This window comes from Osmerus mordax, chromosome 19 (assembly GCF_038355195.1).
Source record: "Osmerus mordax isolate fOsmMor3 chromosome 19, fOsmMor3.pri, whole genome shotgun sequence".
Classification (NCBI taxonomy): domain Eukaryota; kingdom Metazoa; phylum Chordata; class Actinopteri; order Osmeriformes; family Osmeridae; genus Osmerus; species Osmerus mordax.
Window position 1 is genome coordinate 13474120 of NC_090068.1, and position 17378 is coordinate 13491497.

Consider the following 17378-nt stretch of genomic DNA (forward strand, 5'->3'; position numbering starts at 1 on the left):
TACTGTTCTGCAGTAACTGACTGCATTCTAACTCTGTTATAGGTTACTGGAACCAGGAAATTATTCTATAGAATCAACAACGGTCTATACAATGGTTTTACATGCACAGCTCTTGGTAGCCAACTGTATAATGAAATACAAGACATGTATGTGCTATTAATATGCTGAGGCACAGCAAAAGTATTCGGTCAGAAATGGGCCTAGCCAAACAAACATTTAGCGTAAATGCCAAACAGACAAGCTGTTCCATGGAGCACCGGGCCTTCGACTGATAAACAAGACAACCTGACAAGATGCGCATAAAAACTCCATAATAAATTAATCTTAATCAATACTGTCACATTGCCTATAGTCCTAAACCCTGACAGTTTTTTTCCTCTCAGATGATTCGTTTTATAGCCCACTAAACAATATGACACACACATCTCAACACATGGCTCGTCGACATACTATTATGTAGCCTATTATCAACAAATTATGTATCACTGGCTTTTGCTTAATTGCGTTCTAGATTCATCCGTACGGCCTAGCACTTCCTACACCTGAAACGTGCGACAAGGACATTTTAAACACCGCTAACAGTCTTGGTCTAAGCAATAGCTCAAGCTAAGACGTTATTGCCCACATCACGCCAATAAAATAGAACGCAGGTCTGGGAAAAGTGAAGCAAGACCTAGATATCCTTACAAACCACAGTTGCAGTCTCGAGCAAGCTACAGTATAGACATTGACGGTCGAAATATAGTCTATTGTTGATTAAATGTCCTCCACAATACGACGAAATATCTGAAGATTAAATAAAAATAATACCAGCGCCATTCATGAAGCGTTAAGGCCTTCAGTGTCCCTCCAATGAACGCGCAATTGCTCCCACTCCCATTGCCTCCGTTCAGCTCCACAGTGCGTAGGCTTCCTGAGTGCAATCTGTGATCCATATGCTACGCGCAGTGAGGTAGGCTACAGCATACGCGCCACAAATCAACTTGCCATTGGTTTCTTACGTGCAATTGAAGGTCTTAACGTGATCAAATAAAATAATTTGCCCACAAAAAAACGTGATATTGGCTTACAATTAATGACATCTACATTTGCAGCCCATGCTCAAAGTCCTGTCAGTACACATCCTCAATCATCATCCTCACCATCATCATCCTCATCATCATCAGGGTCAATACCGTAAGATCCCCTTCCAGTCTTGCTCTCTTCGCACGGTGGTTCCCTGAATAGACGAACCTAGTGCAGTTCTCTATTTTCGTAAAGCTCGTAAGCGCATACACCCAATGTGATGATAACGTTGCCGCTGTGAAATGATGCTGCAAGTCTCTGCTTACTGGGGAGGAAACGTGGGCGGGGCTTCTTGCCTGGGATTCAACAAACACAGCCAAGCAATGCATGACTGATGCTTTACCTTGGGATGCCGGGAATTGCCTTGTAACCTGCACGGAAGATCAGATGTTTTTTAAATTATATATATAAATCTCAACATTTAACGTAAAAAAAATAAGCAAATGCTAGTGAGCGATATCTCGAAGCTCCTTCATATTGTGGTCTCTATCAAATAACTGACCAATATCCTTTGCCCAGACTTGATATTTCACATCACGCTGGGAGCATGGACACCTCAGGCCAAAATAGACAAATTAAAATGCTTCAAAAGAACATCCACTGTGAGCTTGTGGAGAAGAATGAGCTGACATTTGTCATTTCGAGAACCTGGAGAAAACTATCTTCAATCAATATGGTCTTCCGGCAACATTCCTGACAAGAACAGGAAACAGGGGTTAAAGCAAAGACAAAATTATTCATATAGCCTACGTCATAAAAACATAATCAGGTAAAGTTCATATTTTATGTCACTTTAAATGAAAAATCATCACAAACAGTATGTTTCTTTCTTGCTGGACTTATATTTATTTTTTCCTCACAGATTGATCAAATAAATAGTTTGACTGCAGGATAGTGTAAACACATCTCCTCTGCCCTCCAATAACAGTTTGCCTAAACCTTCCACATTTAACAATCTCCAACTGTCTTTACTGAGCTTCCAGGACAATGACGGTGTAGAAAGGCCTTTACTGCTGTTGCTATTGAAACAATAGAAAGGTTGTAAATCCAGTCAGATCTGAGAGCAGGGTCAGCTGCTGCAGCAGCATGGTGGGGCTACACCACTGCTGCAGCATAAAATCTACATACTTCTCTAGCCTTTGTAGTAGATGTAGCGTGGTGCAGTGACCCAGTCAAGGCCCAGACCCCCCTACCTCACATGCAGTCTGGAGGTCTAATCCATTTCCACTGTTTCGTTTCATTTCCCAAATGAACAATCATTATATGACATTATATTATACTAATAACAAGGAGTATTGGCGTGTGTATATATAAAACGTCATATTTTAAGAGCGGTGCCATAAAGAAATAAAAGCCATCTGCTGTGATGAAAACTTGGAGCGAGCACAGTGGCCGTCCACAAGAAGGACTTGGAGAGAGGCCAGGCCACCTTAGGAGCAGCATTTTCCCTCATCTCAATGTGTTTACAGTTCAGAGAGCACAAGGAGTTACATAACTCAGGAAAACAGCCCTGCCATCCAAGTCCTGCTTTAGCAGACTTGAGATAAGAGATGGGGGTCAGATGGCTGAGTGGTTAGGGAGTCGGGCTATTAATCAGAAGGTTGTTGGTTCGATTCCCGGCTGTGCAAAAATGACGTTGTGTCCTTGGGCAAGGCACTTCACCCTTCTTGACTCGGGGGGGAATGTCCCTGTACTTACTGTAAGTCGCTCTGGATAAGAGCGTCTGCTAAATGTAAATGTAAGAGATAGACAATGGTGACAAATCTGTCACAGTCAACGTTACATTGCAGGCTTTTTTAATAACTAGTCTTAGCGGTTACACATTATGACATCTAATTTTTGATTCTCTTTCATTGAAAAATGTTCTTACATTTGGTCAAATCTTCTTTGATTGGAGTTATATTCAAAAAGCCCATTGGAATAGAATGACAAACAAAAATTCATGACAAACATGAATCACAACAAATTACACTAAGCATTAGTTCACCCATCTGACACAAAATGTGCTAACAATAATTTAATCCCCATATAACAGCGGTGACACTCAGCAGTGGGATGTTTAATCTCTCACAACGCTGTAAGGATTCAGAAGCTCTTTAAGACCCTCTGCGTGCCTCCAGGGCAGATGGGTGGGCGCTGACTCGCTCCTTCACCATTCTGTCTCTGTTTCAGACGGTTTCTGTTGGCCAGCTCCAAACCAAATCGCTTTTGGTCAAGACTCTTGACAAGTGTCATCAACGGTCCATCATGGGAAGATCCTGGACTCGATCACATTTGTCATAACTCCTGTGACCAGTAGAGGTTCCCGTCTTTTGTTTTACTGAAAACTTTAGGGCCCAGTTTCCCCAGACATGGATTAAGCCTAGTTCTTAAGTATGAGAAATATTCTATGAAGATCTCTGTTGAAAATGTTTTATGTCTAGGACTAGACTTAATCCATGTCTGGCAAACTGTGCCTAGAAGTTCAATCTGATGGGACATGAGTTCTGCTGTGGATCCACATTATGGATTAACACATGAATTCATACTTGTTTTATTTGTTACCATGAATATCAACTTTGACACAGCCCTGTCTTGTGAAACAGCTGTAACATTGAAATGTTTTACTATTATTGGTTTATATGAAAGAAAATGAAGGATGTTGAAACCTAACATGGTGAATCTTTCTCCAAATGTGAAATAATATTCCAGAAGCTGATATAAACTAGAATAGCAGCTAAACTGTAATGTGAATCCGCTTTCCTATTATCATTGATTGCATCTGGGGAAATAGAGACTAGGCTATAGATTGAAGTATCAACTGTGATTGTTATATGGAAATGACTGATATTTAGAAAAAGAGGATGTTATGACAAGATAACTTATGTTCTCCTCACATATTAAAAGTAACAACTCTCCAGTAACAACTCTCCCAGTAATAACCGTGTTCAGTATTTTCTACAAACAAAACAATATTCCGATGCTTTAAGAGATGAGAGCTAAAGCTAGCTTTCCGTAGTGTCAGCACACATGCCACGGACACAAAATACAGCCGAAAAATCATGATAAAACCAGATAAATTTACAGGTATTTTCTCACATAGAAATACAGTACTACATTATACAGATCTGAAGAAAAACAAAGCATAACTTCTTCAAAACAAAAAAGGTAAAACGTCTATAAACTAGACTATTAGAACATTGTGAAATGATGGAGGATGAGCTCAAACACTGACCACGGCCTATATATTGTATACAGCTCAGCTCAGAAACAAGGCTCCTCAACAGTCTCTGAAAATAGTGTCTGATGAGGTTGCACTGCCATTAAGATCTTCACATTGCAGACACATTTGACAAATGCATTTCAAAATCACTTACTAATTTAGCAGACTAACAGATAACTGAAATCTAAAGTTCAGCTGCCCCATCTATAATGAAACTAGAAAGACAAACTTACAAAATATACAAACATTAACAGCTGTAAATTGGATCCTGACATCCGGCCAAGTGTGTCACAAACTATTTCTGAAACTTTGTACAAATACCAGGCTTCTAAGATCCTCCACCTTAGAGTGACAGATGTGAAGGGAGTTCCCGTGGTGTGGTGGTCGTGTTCAGAGGATAACACAACAACATCAATTATAAGGCTTGTGCATCACAGTGAAATACAGTAGTTTATCGATAAAAAAAAAAGATAATAAATCTACTACATGTCAAATGTAACAATCATTCAATTTTCGGTGATGTAAACACGCTAAATGGTGTCTTTGGCGGCACATTGTGTGTGAGTATGAGCGGCAGGCCTACGTTAAGTGTTGTGTAAAGGTGTCGGCAGGTCCGGCTGCTTTGCTCCAGCCGTGTGTTTGTTACAAGCCGGATGGAACCCTGTATCCACGGCTGGTCTCGCTCTGCTGCAGAAGCTCCTGTCTCCATCCCCCAGGTCCAGAGAGTCAGAGACAGGCATGCCATGAGCCACGCCACCTGCTCTCATCTTACACAGCTGACCAGAAGACTGAGAGTTCAGTGAAGAGGTGTAAAAAAGTTCCTCGCCCCCGCCATCTGAAGCCAGATCCGACCTCACATACATGTTTTCCCGGTTCACTGCAGAGAAAACACATGGGGCTTGGACTCCACTGGCCTCTGATTTCAAAGGAAGGTGACAGGGTCTATTCACAAGGCCTGTGTTTTGAGAGTTAAAACTGCAGGACATTCTTTCCGCTATTATGCTTACAGACTGCTGCTGTGGTTTTCTTGCGGTCTGCCCCCCAGGCTGACTGGAGGACGGGGCATGCCTGGCTGGGGTCAGACGGCGGCTGGGACAGTTCTCTGCTCTTCTCCCGTCTGTCAGAGTGGACACGGAGGATCTCTCGGCCTCTTGTTGCCATGACAGAAACATGAAGCTGCTGCCGTCTTTCCTCTCCGCGGAGGGTGTGTGTCCGTTCTTCTTGCGGTGGAGAGAAGACACTCTCTTTGAAGTTCTCTCAGTCACATGACAGGACGGCGGCGCAGCCCCACTTCCCAGGTAGATGTTCGTCATCTCCAACTCCAAGCAGTCCGTATCCAGAGATCTGCTCCTCCTGTTTAACGCCAGCCGGCTGGGCGTCGTCTGATTGGCTGGAGTAAGGCTCAGGTGACGTGGTAGGCTTGTGATAGCCCAAGTGTTACTTAAGAGACTCTGTTCATAAAGGTCAAACATTCGATCGTCACATTCAGCAAACGCATCTTTCTGCAGGTAGCTCTCTTCAAATACTTCGTAAGGCGACGTGATGTCCTCTTCTATCGTCATGTCAACCTGCTGGTCGTACTCTCCTTCGTTATCCATGTCCACCACATCAAAGGTTACCATGGCAGGAAGGGCCTGCAGGTTTTGGGCGAAGGGAGAGGTTGACTCAGAGCCACTCATTCCTTCAGTAGGACCGCCGAATAAACGTGCATTTTTTGTAAAGTCAACAAGGGCTTGAGAGAAGCTAACTGCTAGGTCATCCTCCATTTCCGCTGTTTTTTGCTTTGAAGTATTTTTGTTGTTTTTTAATTGTGGGGCCATTATCTTGTTTTTCTCTGAGCTCTGTTCATGGGGTTGACTTTTGAGGTTACTAAATTTGTTTCCGTGTTGAGAAATGTTCCCTTGATTGAAAGCTTCCGAGGTGACTGGGTCCACGGAGGCCTGTGCTTTTGAAGTCATGCTTTTATTCAAGCCTTGGTTGTGGAGGCCTTTGGTGAACAAAGCAAGCTCTTTGGATCGTTTACTGCTGTCACTTGGCAGCTTTGCAGAGTGAAGATCCTGGAGAATCCTAGTTAAACTCGTGTTTTCAAACTCTAACGAACCCATTTCAGAACCAAACGGCTGGTGTTCTTTTACATCAGCAGACTTGTCTAAGTACCCATGGATCACGGGGCCGGTCAGCTTCAACTGGTTATCAAAAGCTGGACTTATAAGACTGTCATCTGGCCCAAAAAGCTCATAAAGAGCATCGCCGCTGTAACTGTCCCTCGGAAGTCTGTCTCTCCTCATCCTGTCAGCCTTTTCGTGGCCTTCTTCATCCGGCCCCGGGGTCGTCGAGTCGTAGTAACCCTCGTCGCTGTTGGGAACGGACTCCTGATGGTCACTCTGAGGAGTCAAAACATCTCCGGAGGTGACGGTGTTGTCTGTGAGTCCGAGGGTGCCGCTGCTGCTGATGTCTGTGTAGAGGCAGCTGGACGGATCCTCAGGAGTCAGTCTCAGGCTGTCAGAGTGTTCCACCAAGCTTTCGTTTTGGTTGTGATTAAAGCTAACTTCCTCGGCAGCCTCGTTTTCCCAGAGGTCTTGGAGGTCCACTTCGTCCGGTGTGGCCATGTCTTCCCCTCCACCCTGGTAAGTTACGTAACAGGAACTCCTTTTGCCCCCATTCCTACTCCTTTCCCCTGAAACCGTGCTCTCTGCGATACTGTCGTCGTCTTGGTCAGCGATTATGTCGCCACATCCCGTTAGCGAATCAAAACTCTTCAAGGAGGCCACGTCTCCGAATATCAGGCTGATCTGATCAGAAGAGCCGACAGACAGTTGGCTGTTCGTGGCGGATTCAGGATCGTTGTTAGGGAGAGAGTCGAACGTGTTTGAGATTAGTTTCATGTCGGAACCAGGTGAGTCGTTATTCTTTACAGCCACTTCTTCCTCCAGTTGGTTCTCAGAGCCGACATTCAGGATATCTTCTTTTGTGTTTTTTTCAGAAACCATGACTCCAACATCAATACATTCAGACACAGCAGGCTCACCCTCTCCTGTGTTTGCATTCAAGTCAGGCACATACGGTTCAGTCAACTTACCCAGGCACTCTGTGTTATTTTGGTCACAGTTAACCTGGGCAACAGGCACCTCTTTGCTACAGACAAAATACATCGGGACCGTTTCGTGTTTCTCAAGTTCACCATTTCTGTTCTTTTTATGTCGCCTGATGCTGTTAAACAGTCCCCTCAAACCTTTTTTCTGCCGTGGAAGAGACATAGACTTCTGATCACCGACTGGATGTCCAAATTCACTGCAACCGCTGTTTGCAGCAGTGTCTTTTTCGATGTGGTACTCGAAGTCTCCTGCCGGTGCAAACCCACTTCCAACGCCGTCCTCCCAGTTTGCCTTGCTGAGTCCATCATGTGTTCTGCTCTTTCGAACTCCCTTTTTAGAGGACCACTTGTTCTGGTTTTTGTTTCTACCCCCAAAGAAGCTCGGAAGAACACAAATGCCTTTCCTTCCACCAAACAATCTGAGGGCGGTTCTCCGAAGTTTCCCTGAAGGTGGTGGCTCGTGGGGGGCATCGTTTGTCAGATCAGGCGGAGGCGTAACAGCGGCGTGGCCACTCGACTGCTCACAGCTAGCAGACAAACACTTGGACTCACTCTCTGTCTCATTCACCCTGCGTGGCTCCATGGCAATATGATTTAAGAAAGGCTGAAGCCAACAGATACCATGATGGGTATGCTGTCAGGTCATGGGAACCTATCGATGCATGTCTGTCCTGCAAACGCCATCTGCTGCCATATTCTGGGAATCAAAACAAACAAAAGGATTAGCCTATCTATACAGAATAGACTATTTAAGAAGAGTAATAGTTGTATTTATGATCATTCAAATCTCGACACATAACGTTAACATGCTGGCTAGATCGATATCCTCATTGAGTTTGATACTGACTGCCTTTGTTTAGCGAGTAACGTTAGCCACATGTACAGCGAAATTGCACGCTATGGCTAAATCCATGTATAACTAGCAAGGCTAGTGAAAATATATTTGGTGATGAACGTTCAACACCTCGTATGATCCTATTTTGGCACAAAATTAACTTGCTGTCTAGCTGTTGGACTTGAGAAAAACGTTAAATGGCTAGATAGCTACAGGTAGCTAACGTGTTGTTAGCTAGCACGTCGTCTCCGTCAAGAAAACAAATAGCTCGCTGGCAAGCTTAGTCAGTTGCAAATGCTATGCTTGTTAGCGTAGCAAATTCTGCAAGCTAGTCGCTGCTATACAATGTCAACTCATCGCAATGGGACAATCAGGCTCAGTTAAATATGGCCATATTATTCTTGTCCTATCAATGCACTTTTTAAGATTGGGGGAATTAGATGACTTACATATTTGACCGGAGTTCTTGCAAGGTAGTTATGGGTGACTAGCTCAGCAAGCTAGCTAGCTAGGTCCAACGATAATAAACAATCCAGCTCCAGACGAGGTACGGACGGTGGCATGGAGTTAAATCCGATCCATCCTGAGAACGGTAGCGAAGCAGAAACTCCACCTACCATTGGTCAATTGGTTTTGTTACCATGGTACCTCACCGACGCTCTGTGTGGCGTGAAGTCGGCATTACGACAGTCACGACTACGACTTTGTCAGTCACGACCAGACTCGGAGAATATTTTTCATTTGACTTAGACATTCTTAGTTTATATATTGTTCACATTTGGACAACGAGAATCTAATAGTACAGCTCTATAGTCTTGATTCCATATAGTTGATAAATCCCGACTGTGTGTAGAAAGATCATTTACAATCAGTAGCTGCCATTGTCATCTCAAGATATGACAAATCTGGAGTTTAGGGTAACATATTTATGACATTTTATTGACTTTTATGTTTTCAATTACAGTGACATTGTAGCACACATTTGAGAAAGAAATTGCTAAAAAGTCATAATTAACACGTTTCATAAATTATACAAAGACAAAAGATGACCTCATCACTCAAAAAACTTCAACCAAAGCCATTTTAATGTTTCACCCAGTTGGTATAGTTTGTTTTAATACCAATTGTTCTTGATGTGATCAGAGTTATAGCGTAGTTGTCAGTGTGGATTTGTATTGCAAGAAGTTAATCAGTCTAGGTGGCATTTCCAGATTATCAATGGAATGGATTCTGTTTATCTTCATGAGGTGTCCTCGGATTGCAAGCCGGCACTGAGAGAGGAGGGATTTGGGACATCCTTAAAACGAGAAAAACACAGAAAATTAAGACACATAACAAGGGTCTGGAGAAAAAGCCAAAGGAACTAAATAAATTATATATCTATATGTGTTGATGTTATTGATAGGAAGAACTGCAGCATGACTTCACCTCTTTCCTGCAGAAGCAGCTCCACTGCTTCATTCTGCTTTGTGGATTTCTCTATTATGAGCGTGGGGAGGTACACGTTAGCACCAAAGTCAATCAACAGCTGGATGTATTCTACTCCACAACCATGTCTGAGGCACATTTCAAGCACTGTTTTAGGCTGCTTGATTTTACTGAGCAGCTTACTGTCCGTGCAGTTGTAATTCGGATCCGCCCCATAGAGAAGTAAGACTTTAAAACAGTCCAGGTGTTCATACACTGCTGACAGATAGAGAGGCCCTACGCTAGTGCTTGAGATCCGCTGCAAGACTTTAGATCTGGAGTTGACCTCTGCACCATGTTTAAGTAGCTGTTTGAGAATCTCAACATCCCCTTCTCTGGCTGCTGTAAGTACAGGCGTGCAGTTGTTGTACGAGCTACCGTTTGGGTTAGCCCCGGCTCTGAGGAGTGCTAAAACACAGTTCAAGTATTTCCTACAGACTGCGGCGAAGAGAGGAGTCTGCGCTTTCACGTCTAGGCAGTCCACTTCTGCGCCGTGGGACAGCAGCACCTGTAGACATCCGAGATGACCCCGGGATGCAGCCATCCGTAATGGTGTGCCTGGAATTCCCCAGCCACTTCTACAGTTAATGAACTTCTTGTATTGTTCTTGTGAGAGTAGCTCATCAAGGTATCTGTCATCGTTGTTTGACACTGCTTGATTGAGCAGCTGGCTTTCACCGCTACCAGCGCCTTCGTCTGCAACAGCTTCCAAATGGTGCATAGGATTCTAAATCGAAACGGAATAGATTGACGAACAAAGTTATTCTGAGATATAGACATGATTAAATAATGTGAGCTAAAGTAGATAAATTAACTAGAATCCTGCAATGTCATCCAATCACTTTCTGAAACAGTGATGCTGCTAGATAGCTTGTTGCTAGCCTAGCTTCCACTGTCTATAGTCTGCAACTGTTTGCAAAAATGGTGACTGGGAACTCTTAACAAAATATGTACATTGGGTGTAGTATACTCGCAAACGTGCAAAGGAAATGGACACGTTTTATGTCATACATTTGTGATACATTTTGTGTGGTTTAGCAAGCTAACGGCTAACACTACTGTAGCTAGCTAGAGCTAATGTAATCTGAAAAACTGGGCTGTGTTGTTGTCATACACGGCTGCCTCGTCAGCCTGAACCTGCAATAGTCAAGATACCATATTACATTGCTAGAAAGTTATACTAAACTATTTTGCACTAAAAATCTAACCAAGTATTAATCTACAACAAACGGCAATGCAATTAATAATATAGCAACCAATCTTTAGCCTACCTGCGAAGATCAACTGTGCGATTACGTCAGTGACTACTGGTAAACGCATGCGCAACTGTCATATGATTAGGTTCAAAAAAAAAAAAAAGTCAAAACATTCTTCAGTTTATAGTAAATCGGGCAGACCCATTTTTTATATTTTTCATTTATTTTAAAATCGAAAAATACATTTGAAATGGCAGCAGTTCATACATGAACTAAGCTACAGTGGCACACAAACAGTGCAAATTCTGAATACAAAGTGGTTGTTCATCTGATCTTTGACCTCTAGTCATGGACATGGATCATTACAATAGATTGAAATCCATAAGGTTGATTATGACAACGGATAACCTGAAGTACATGAATACTAGAATTAACATCAAACCAGTACATCTACAACTGATTTATAAAAAGAGTTATTATATAGAATGTATTTAGAATAGAAAGTTACTTTGTAAAAGAATCTTAGCTGCATCTGTGGTAGCGCTGGTATGTAAAAAATAAAATGTGTCTGTCTGTGCTACATTTTCTTAGTAAACTATTTTTTTGTTCCCTTTTGCATGTACATTCTATGATACGTAGAACTTGTAGAAAAGTGCTCAAAAAGTACAGTTGCGTCTAATAATGGCTCATAACATATAGCCCTAGAGCAGTGAAATGTGTAACAACAGTGTACAAAAATCTTTTCATGTTAATAAAACATTTTTTTAAGGAATACAACATTGAAGTCATCATTTGCTGAGCTGACAGTTTCCACCCTGTTTTGGACAGTGGTATTCAAGCAGCATCAGATCAAGAGGGTTGGTCAACTTAAGCATGCTGCATAATTTCCATATGCATTCTTCCCTTGTTTACATATCCTATATTCGTCCTTAAATCTAAACCTTGAACTTTCAACACATCCCTTTGTTTCTGCTGATTCACAGGATTCCAAGCCTTTGTCCAGAAAAAGTGGCCCGGTGATAAAAAGAAATCGCAATAATTTGATACAATCAGTGCAGAGTGGAGGTCAGTATGAATCGTTTTCGATGGTATTTTAAAAGAAACCTATGCCACCTCCTTGGATTCTCCATCTGGATTTCCCATCACATCACTTCCATCCTTGGCATCCGTATCACCATTTTTGTAGAGGACAATCCCTTTGTCTCCCTCTGATCCAGCGGTCTGTAATTGCAGTTCAGCCTCTTCAGGACCATTCATCGCTGGTTCAACCTGTGTGGTTGTGTTGCTAGTGGGTTCTGGAGATGGAGAACTTTCTTCTTCTGGTGACACTGGGCACAAGATCTTTCTGTTCTGATCTGGCAAAACCCCATCAATGACTGCCAACTGCTTCAATGAAAAACAAAAGTGGAAAATTCAATATGCCTTCCTAGAGATCTATCCTAACTCCCAAATAAACTGCAGTACTGAAACCCACCTTGGTACTTTGGTATGCAGACACAGGCTCTTATAAGTGCTAATGAATGCCAAGAATATTTTACGTGTACAGACTTAAACATAAAAAGACACAGTTGTTCAAATAACTAAGGCATTGGCCATTTAAAGAAAACATTTTGCCTTCGCAACAACCTGTACCCACTTACTCTCTGGAGATCAGTCATTTTCTTCTCCTCCTCGACCTTCTTCTGAGTGATGTTCAGCAGGTGGTTCAGTATAGATTGCTTTGGTTGCATGCCCTTATCAAAATGATTATACATGGAACACCAGAACCTGCAAATACAAAATATTGAGCAACAAGTACACAACAAACAGAAAAAATCCTTCTGGACTGGAGTGATATATTGGATTGAGGGAAAGTTTGAGCAGTGACACAAAAAAATCTCACTTGAAATTCAGTGGCAGCGTGTTTGGCTTCAGAACATCTCTGCTTAAGGAGAATTTGTGCAGAGGGTTCCGGAACTGCTGACTGTTGTCCAGAAGGAAAGGCCAAACAGAGAAAGTCCTCTCCTGTAGTCTGAAAATGTAAACAAATACAGATTACAGAACAAAGACGTTCCAGACGGCTGCTTTCAGGAGGCATGGTTTAAAAACAGGCCTACATACCTCATCTCCTCTCGTTCTCTCTGGCAGTTACCTATGAAGTTCCCAAACTGGCACGTGTACACGTTGTTGTGGATTTCAAGAAGGTATTTCTCGTTGTACTCAAAGGAACAAGGAAACTGCTCCATCAGGTGCCAGAGGCATTCAATAAACTGGGTGAATACAGGAGACACCTCTTTGGGATCTCCCTCCACATGTCCACACCTGACATGAAGAAGAAAGCATCATGATCCTCATATCTTCAACATCATTAAAATGTTCCATCATATTAACATAGCCCCATTCAAAATGCTATTTTCATATAGCACCATGCATAATGGGAAAGACAGCCAGCACTGCCAAATCAGTCTTGTTCCTGCGGCTCACTGTACACATATTTAGAGACAGATGTATATTATTTAAAGTTAAACTGTACATCCATCTCCCCAATTATTAGTATTCTAGGGTCTCCAAGAATGAAGTTAGTCTAAATACCTTTGTGTGAATTTATGACCCATGGATATCCATTCCTTTTCGATCAGGACCTTAAATAAAAACAACAAGGTTAGAAAAATGACTGGCCTATTCTTAGATGAGACACAACCAGTCTTATAAATACAAGTGTGGCGTGAAATGACACAGTTATCTCACCATGAGTCCCTTGATGGTCCTGTAGTAGGGGTCTAGGAGGATGCTAGCCAGCGAGCACACCTGGGCAGTACGGTCCCAGCCGTCAGAGCAGTGAACCAGAACACTAGCCTTCTCCTCAGACACAGCCTTGACAGAAAACATGGGAACTCTCTCTTCAGCTAAGCACACACATGCTATACACATACACACCTTTTTACTATTCTTATTCTAAATCGGAATTTCCCTCATGATGTAACTTAAAATAAAATAAAACCTTCGCCAGAAACACTCCGGCATCCATCACAGACTTGATATGTCGCAGCCATCCCGAGTTCTCCAGGCCTGTCAGGTAGTCACTCATAGTAGGAGACTTCATGGTACAAACTGGAAATAAAAGATGACAGTTTTCACCATAAACATGAACATTTTCAATATTGCCGACTTGCTTACATATTTATAAGACATGAACTTTGTCTCGAGTTTGATCCAGCAACAGTAAGACACAGCAAAGTTATTTATTAATACAACCCCATGATTCGTTTTTGTCTGAGTGAGAACAATATGGCACTAACCTTCCACAAGCTTCTGCAAACTATTCCTCATGACATGGATGTTCTCAATACCCACAAACTGGAAACGGATGTTGGAGTAATTATCTTCATTTTCATAGCCTTTTCCAGCAGCTCTGTTGGCCATGGCATTCAACTGTGTATTAAAAAAACATTCTGGTTTGACTGAAATGCATCGCTAAGTCTGGTCTAAGTACAGAGGAAGTGGTCCAATAAGCGTATATCACTTTACCTTGGGCCTGGTATCCACTACATACATGAAGGTAGAGTTGGGATTGGCCCTGCTAATAGCTTGAAGCATATGTTCGTCTTCCAAACTTCGAGTGTTGAACCCAGACAGAGGTTGACTACAACGGCAAATAGCCGCCTGGTCATGGAAGGGACAGAAGAAATCTCAAATTGACTGTGCATACATATGGTAGGACATTGTAATTGATTTCTATCATAATCATCACTGTAACCCAAAACATGGGTGGGCTTACGTTGGTGTCCTTGTGGAAATAGGACAGAGTAGGAATACGTCCTCTGCTCCGGAACTTGGCGCTTCCTACGACAACGTCTTTACTGGCCAATTTAGAAATTCCAAGTTCTGAAGGATACGTGCTGCAAATCTGAAGAAAGTGAAATCATTCTTCAGTGTTAAACAAGTACACACATGTCAGATCTTGCACAAATATTATTGAGTAATTGTGCCAATAGGTAGGCTTTATTTATTTTAATATACCGTTAAAGAGCGCATAATTTTACTAGTGAAGAGCACACATCCAACTAAAGAGAAAAGCGATTGACACCAAGTCTGACTGACCTCGTAGTTTTTATTGAGATCCGTCACTTCCCAAAACTCATTGGGTAATCCCATTCTCTTGTAATCCATGGCCATGTTTATTTTACTCCAGCCAATGGCTCTTTCCTCTTCCTGTTGTTTTGGATTGTAAAGAAAAGCATAGAGCTCTTCTAATTCCACTGTGAAGAGGAACACATCATGTATCCAAGTCACTCTGTATCATCACACAGTTTTGCAAACTTTACATCAAACAAGCATAAGTCAAGCTCTAACACGTCATTTCAGGTAAGTGTCTGTTCAATAAATAAGTTTACAGTGTACATAAGTAAGGTATTTTTAAATGATTTTACTGGAGCAGAGGCAACATTACCTGGTTGGGCAAGTCTGACCAGGGACTGATAAACATTCTGGCAATCCCGCTCGCTGGGAATCAGAAAGTGAAGAACGTGGAAGTTTTTGCAGTGAATGAGAAGGGGGCACCCTGTTGCAGTAAGCTGGAGTTTCTCTACAGTTGCTATGACATGGTGAATGTTCTGTTGGAATAGATTAAATAAGCACAAAAACTCTTACTGCACGAACATCTTCCTATCGTCAATACCAATCCAGTTCTTGGCCTCAAGTTAAGTCCTTGTGTAGATGCCTTCAACATTCTGCATTCAATGACTTAAAATTTGATCAGAAACTCAGTAAACACCATGATTAGAGGAAGGGGAGAGAGTAAGATGTAGGCCCCAATCTCCTACCCATGTTTCTTTGCGAGTGTTGGAAGACGTGTCAACAAAGATAAGATGAGTTGCTGTCAGGTACAGTGTTCCCACAAGTGGCTTCTTGGCAGCGTGCCTGTCCAACAGTTTCACATGTTCCACCTGGCAAGACATGACGGCACAAATAAGTCAAAAAGTTCATAAATCACAACATATGAACTGCACATTGCTTCAAAACAGCATGTGTTTGTGTAGTTTGATGAAAGCATCATCCACTGTGCACAGTATTGGTGTTGGTTTGACATGTTTGTGTCTTACAAACAGATTGCAATGCACAATACTTAATTGAGACAAATAACCATACAAATAACTTCGTGGCATACGGGTATATACATTTGCATTCGTGACAGACTAGACAAGACGTCTGAGTAGCTTGTAGTAACTTGCTAGGGAAGTTAGCCGTGTCTCTATAGCTGACTGTGGCATTTTTCCTCGAAAACTTACTTTTGGTGTTAAAATATGCTCCATCGTTAGATACTGTCTACTTTCTGAGACGGAAGAATCATCGGTTCAAACGCCAACTTTTTACACCACTTTCTGTTGCCATATCCCTAGGAAACGAATATGCACATTAGGCAATTTTGTCTTCCTTCCTACTTGCCGAGTTGCCAGGTACTTTGTCAGGTTAACCCCCTATAAAGGTGTTTAACGTACAGATATGACGTACAGTATTACTGTTACACTTCAAATTTGTGAAACTTGAAACTTTATAAAGATTTCCCCTGAATTTTGTGAGTAGCCTCCTTCCGTACTTGTACAGAGTACTTGTAGAGTCTTTGGAAGTGTTTCATCAAACCTGGCAACCACTATCCTGTCGGCAAGGTCAACCAGCAACTTTACGACACAGTAACTTTTTAAAGGCAAAATTACTACCAGCACTTTTGCCATCTAGGATAGGCATCCATGTGCCTGTTTTTGCCCCTCTCTATACAATTTCTATAGTTTGCAAATAATGCGGATAGTCAACTGTCCATCTGACAATTAAATCTAGCCTATACATTTTTGGCCCTCATATCTAATCTTAAAAATGTGTTAACGCTATCGTAAAGACATACAGACACTATATATCCTGGGTCATTAAAGAAGACTAGGCCCTACATCTTAAAAATTGACTTTGGGTGCGAAGTTTTTGGCTAGCCTATCCTGATTTGCCTAATTACTTGGGAGGACCCCCACTGGTCCTCTAATTGTCATGCGAAGGACTCTTTTATTTACCATCCCATTTAGAATCTGATAACAGTGCAAATGTAATTGCTCAGTAAAGAGCCAGTTAAAATCGTTGTAGGACATGTCCATCTGTAAACACAGACGGAAAAATAAGAAAAGGATTATATCAATTTACTTACAGGTACCAATTTCAGTGACAGCAATTGTTTATTTTATGTGTATTTAAAAACACATTTTCCTGGTATATAGGCTATGATTCAGAATCTCAGTTTGTCCTGCATTCAGTTGGTCACTATTGATCATAATTACCTCCACCTCAGCAGCAGGAATAGCCTGGTCATGTCTTCATGTCATTAACATAGATTAGGCACAGCACAAAGAGAGTAAACTGCCATTGTCTGAGGAGCCTTACATTAGCATTCAACAAACAATACCAGACAGGGCCGCATCTGTCATGTTAATTGGGTGGTCGCTATACAGCTTATTTCAAAATATTTATTCTGTAGCACTTCCCCATTTCTAATAGGCT

The 17378-nt window shown here is 42.0% G+C and overlaps 3 protein-coding genes across 3 annotated transcripts; all 3 read right to left on the reverse strand.

Annotated features, from left to right (window-relative positions):
- Window positions 1–2887: 2887 nt before the first annotated feature.
- Window positions 2888–7944, reverse strand: amer1 (APC membrane recruitment protein 1). The gene has a single exon (XM_067257129.1). The coding sequence runs from the start codon at window positions 7942–7944 to the stop codon at window positions 4852–4854; it is 3093 nt and encodes a 1030-aa protein (XP_067113230.1). The 3' UTR covers window positions 2888–4851.
- Window positions 7945–9259: 1315 nt separating this feature from the next.
- Window positions 9260–10964, reverse strand: asb12a (ankyrin repeat and SOCS box-containing 12a). Its single transcript, XM_067257433.1, has 3 exons — window positions 10935–10964; window positions 9625–10390; window positions 9260–9493 (listed from the first exon to the last, which is right to left on the reverse strand). The coding sequence occupies exons 2-3, from the start codon at window positions 10382–10384 to the stop codon at window positions 9342–9344; spliced, it is 912 nt and encodes a 303-aa protein (XP_067113534.1). The 5' UTR covers window positions 10385–10390; window positions 10935–10964; the 3' UTR covers window positions 9260–9341.
- A 153-nt stretch (window positions 10965–11117) lies between these two features.
- On the reverse strand, window positions 11118–16252 carry mtmr8 (myotubularin related protein 8). Its single transcript, XM_067256964.1, has 14 exons — window positions 16127–16252; window positions 15662–15784; window positions 15289–15451; window positions 14940–15097; window positions 14617–14745; window positions 14367–14501; window positions 14138–14270; window positions 13840–13949; window positions 13587–13712; window positions 13431–13480; window positions 12960–13160; window positions 12742–12870; window positions 12500–12626; window positions 11118–12245 (listed from the first exon to the last, which is right to left on the reverse strand). The coding sequence occupies exons 1-14, from the start codon at window positions 16148–16150 to the stop codon at window positions 11964–11966; spliced, it is 1890 nt and encodes a 629-aa protein (XP_067113065.1). The 5' UTR covers window positions 16151–16252; the 3' UTR covers window positions 11118–11963.
- Window positions 16253–17378: the final 1126 nt, after the last annotated feature.

Bases quoted from the DNA above. Each gene is read 5' to 3' on its own strand.
- amer1 (XM_067257129.1), bottom strand. From the start codon at position 7,944: ATGGAGCCACGCAGGGTGAATGAGACAGAGAGTGAGTCCAAGTGTTTG.
- asb12a (XM_067257433.1), bottom strand. From the start codon at position 10,384: ATGCACCATTTGGAAGCTGTTGCAGACGAAGGCGCTGGTAGCGGTGAA. The intron at 9,494-9,624 runs GTGAAGTCATGC...TCTCGTTTTAAG, and splicing joins GCTGCTTCTGCAGGAAAGAG to GATGTCCCAAATCCCTCCTC.
- mtmr8 (XM_067256964.1), bottom strand. From the start codon at position 16,150: ATGGAGCATATTTTAACACCAAAA. The intron at 15,098-15,288 runs GTAATGTTGCCT...TCCTCTTCACAG, and splicing joins GGTCAGACTTGCCCAACCAG to TGGAATTAGAAGAGCTCTAT. The intron at 13,161-13,430 runs GTATTTAGACTA...TCTTCATGTCAG, and splicing joins GGTCATAAATTCACACAAAG to GTGTGGACATGTGGAGGGAG.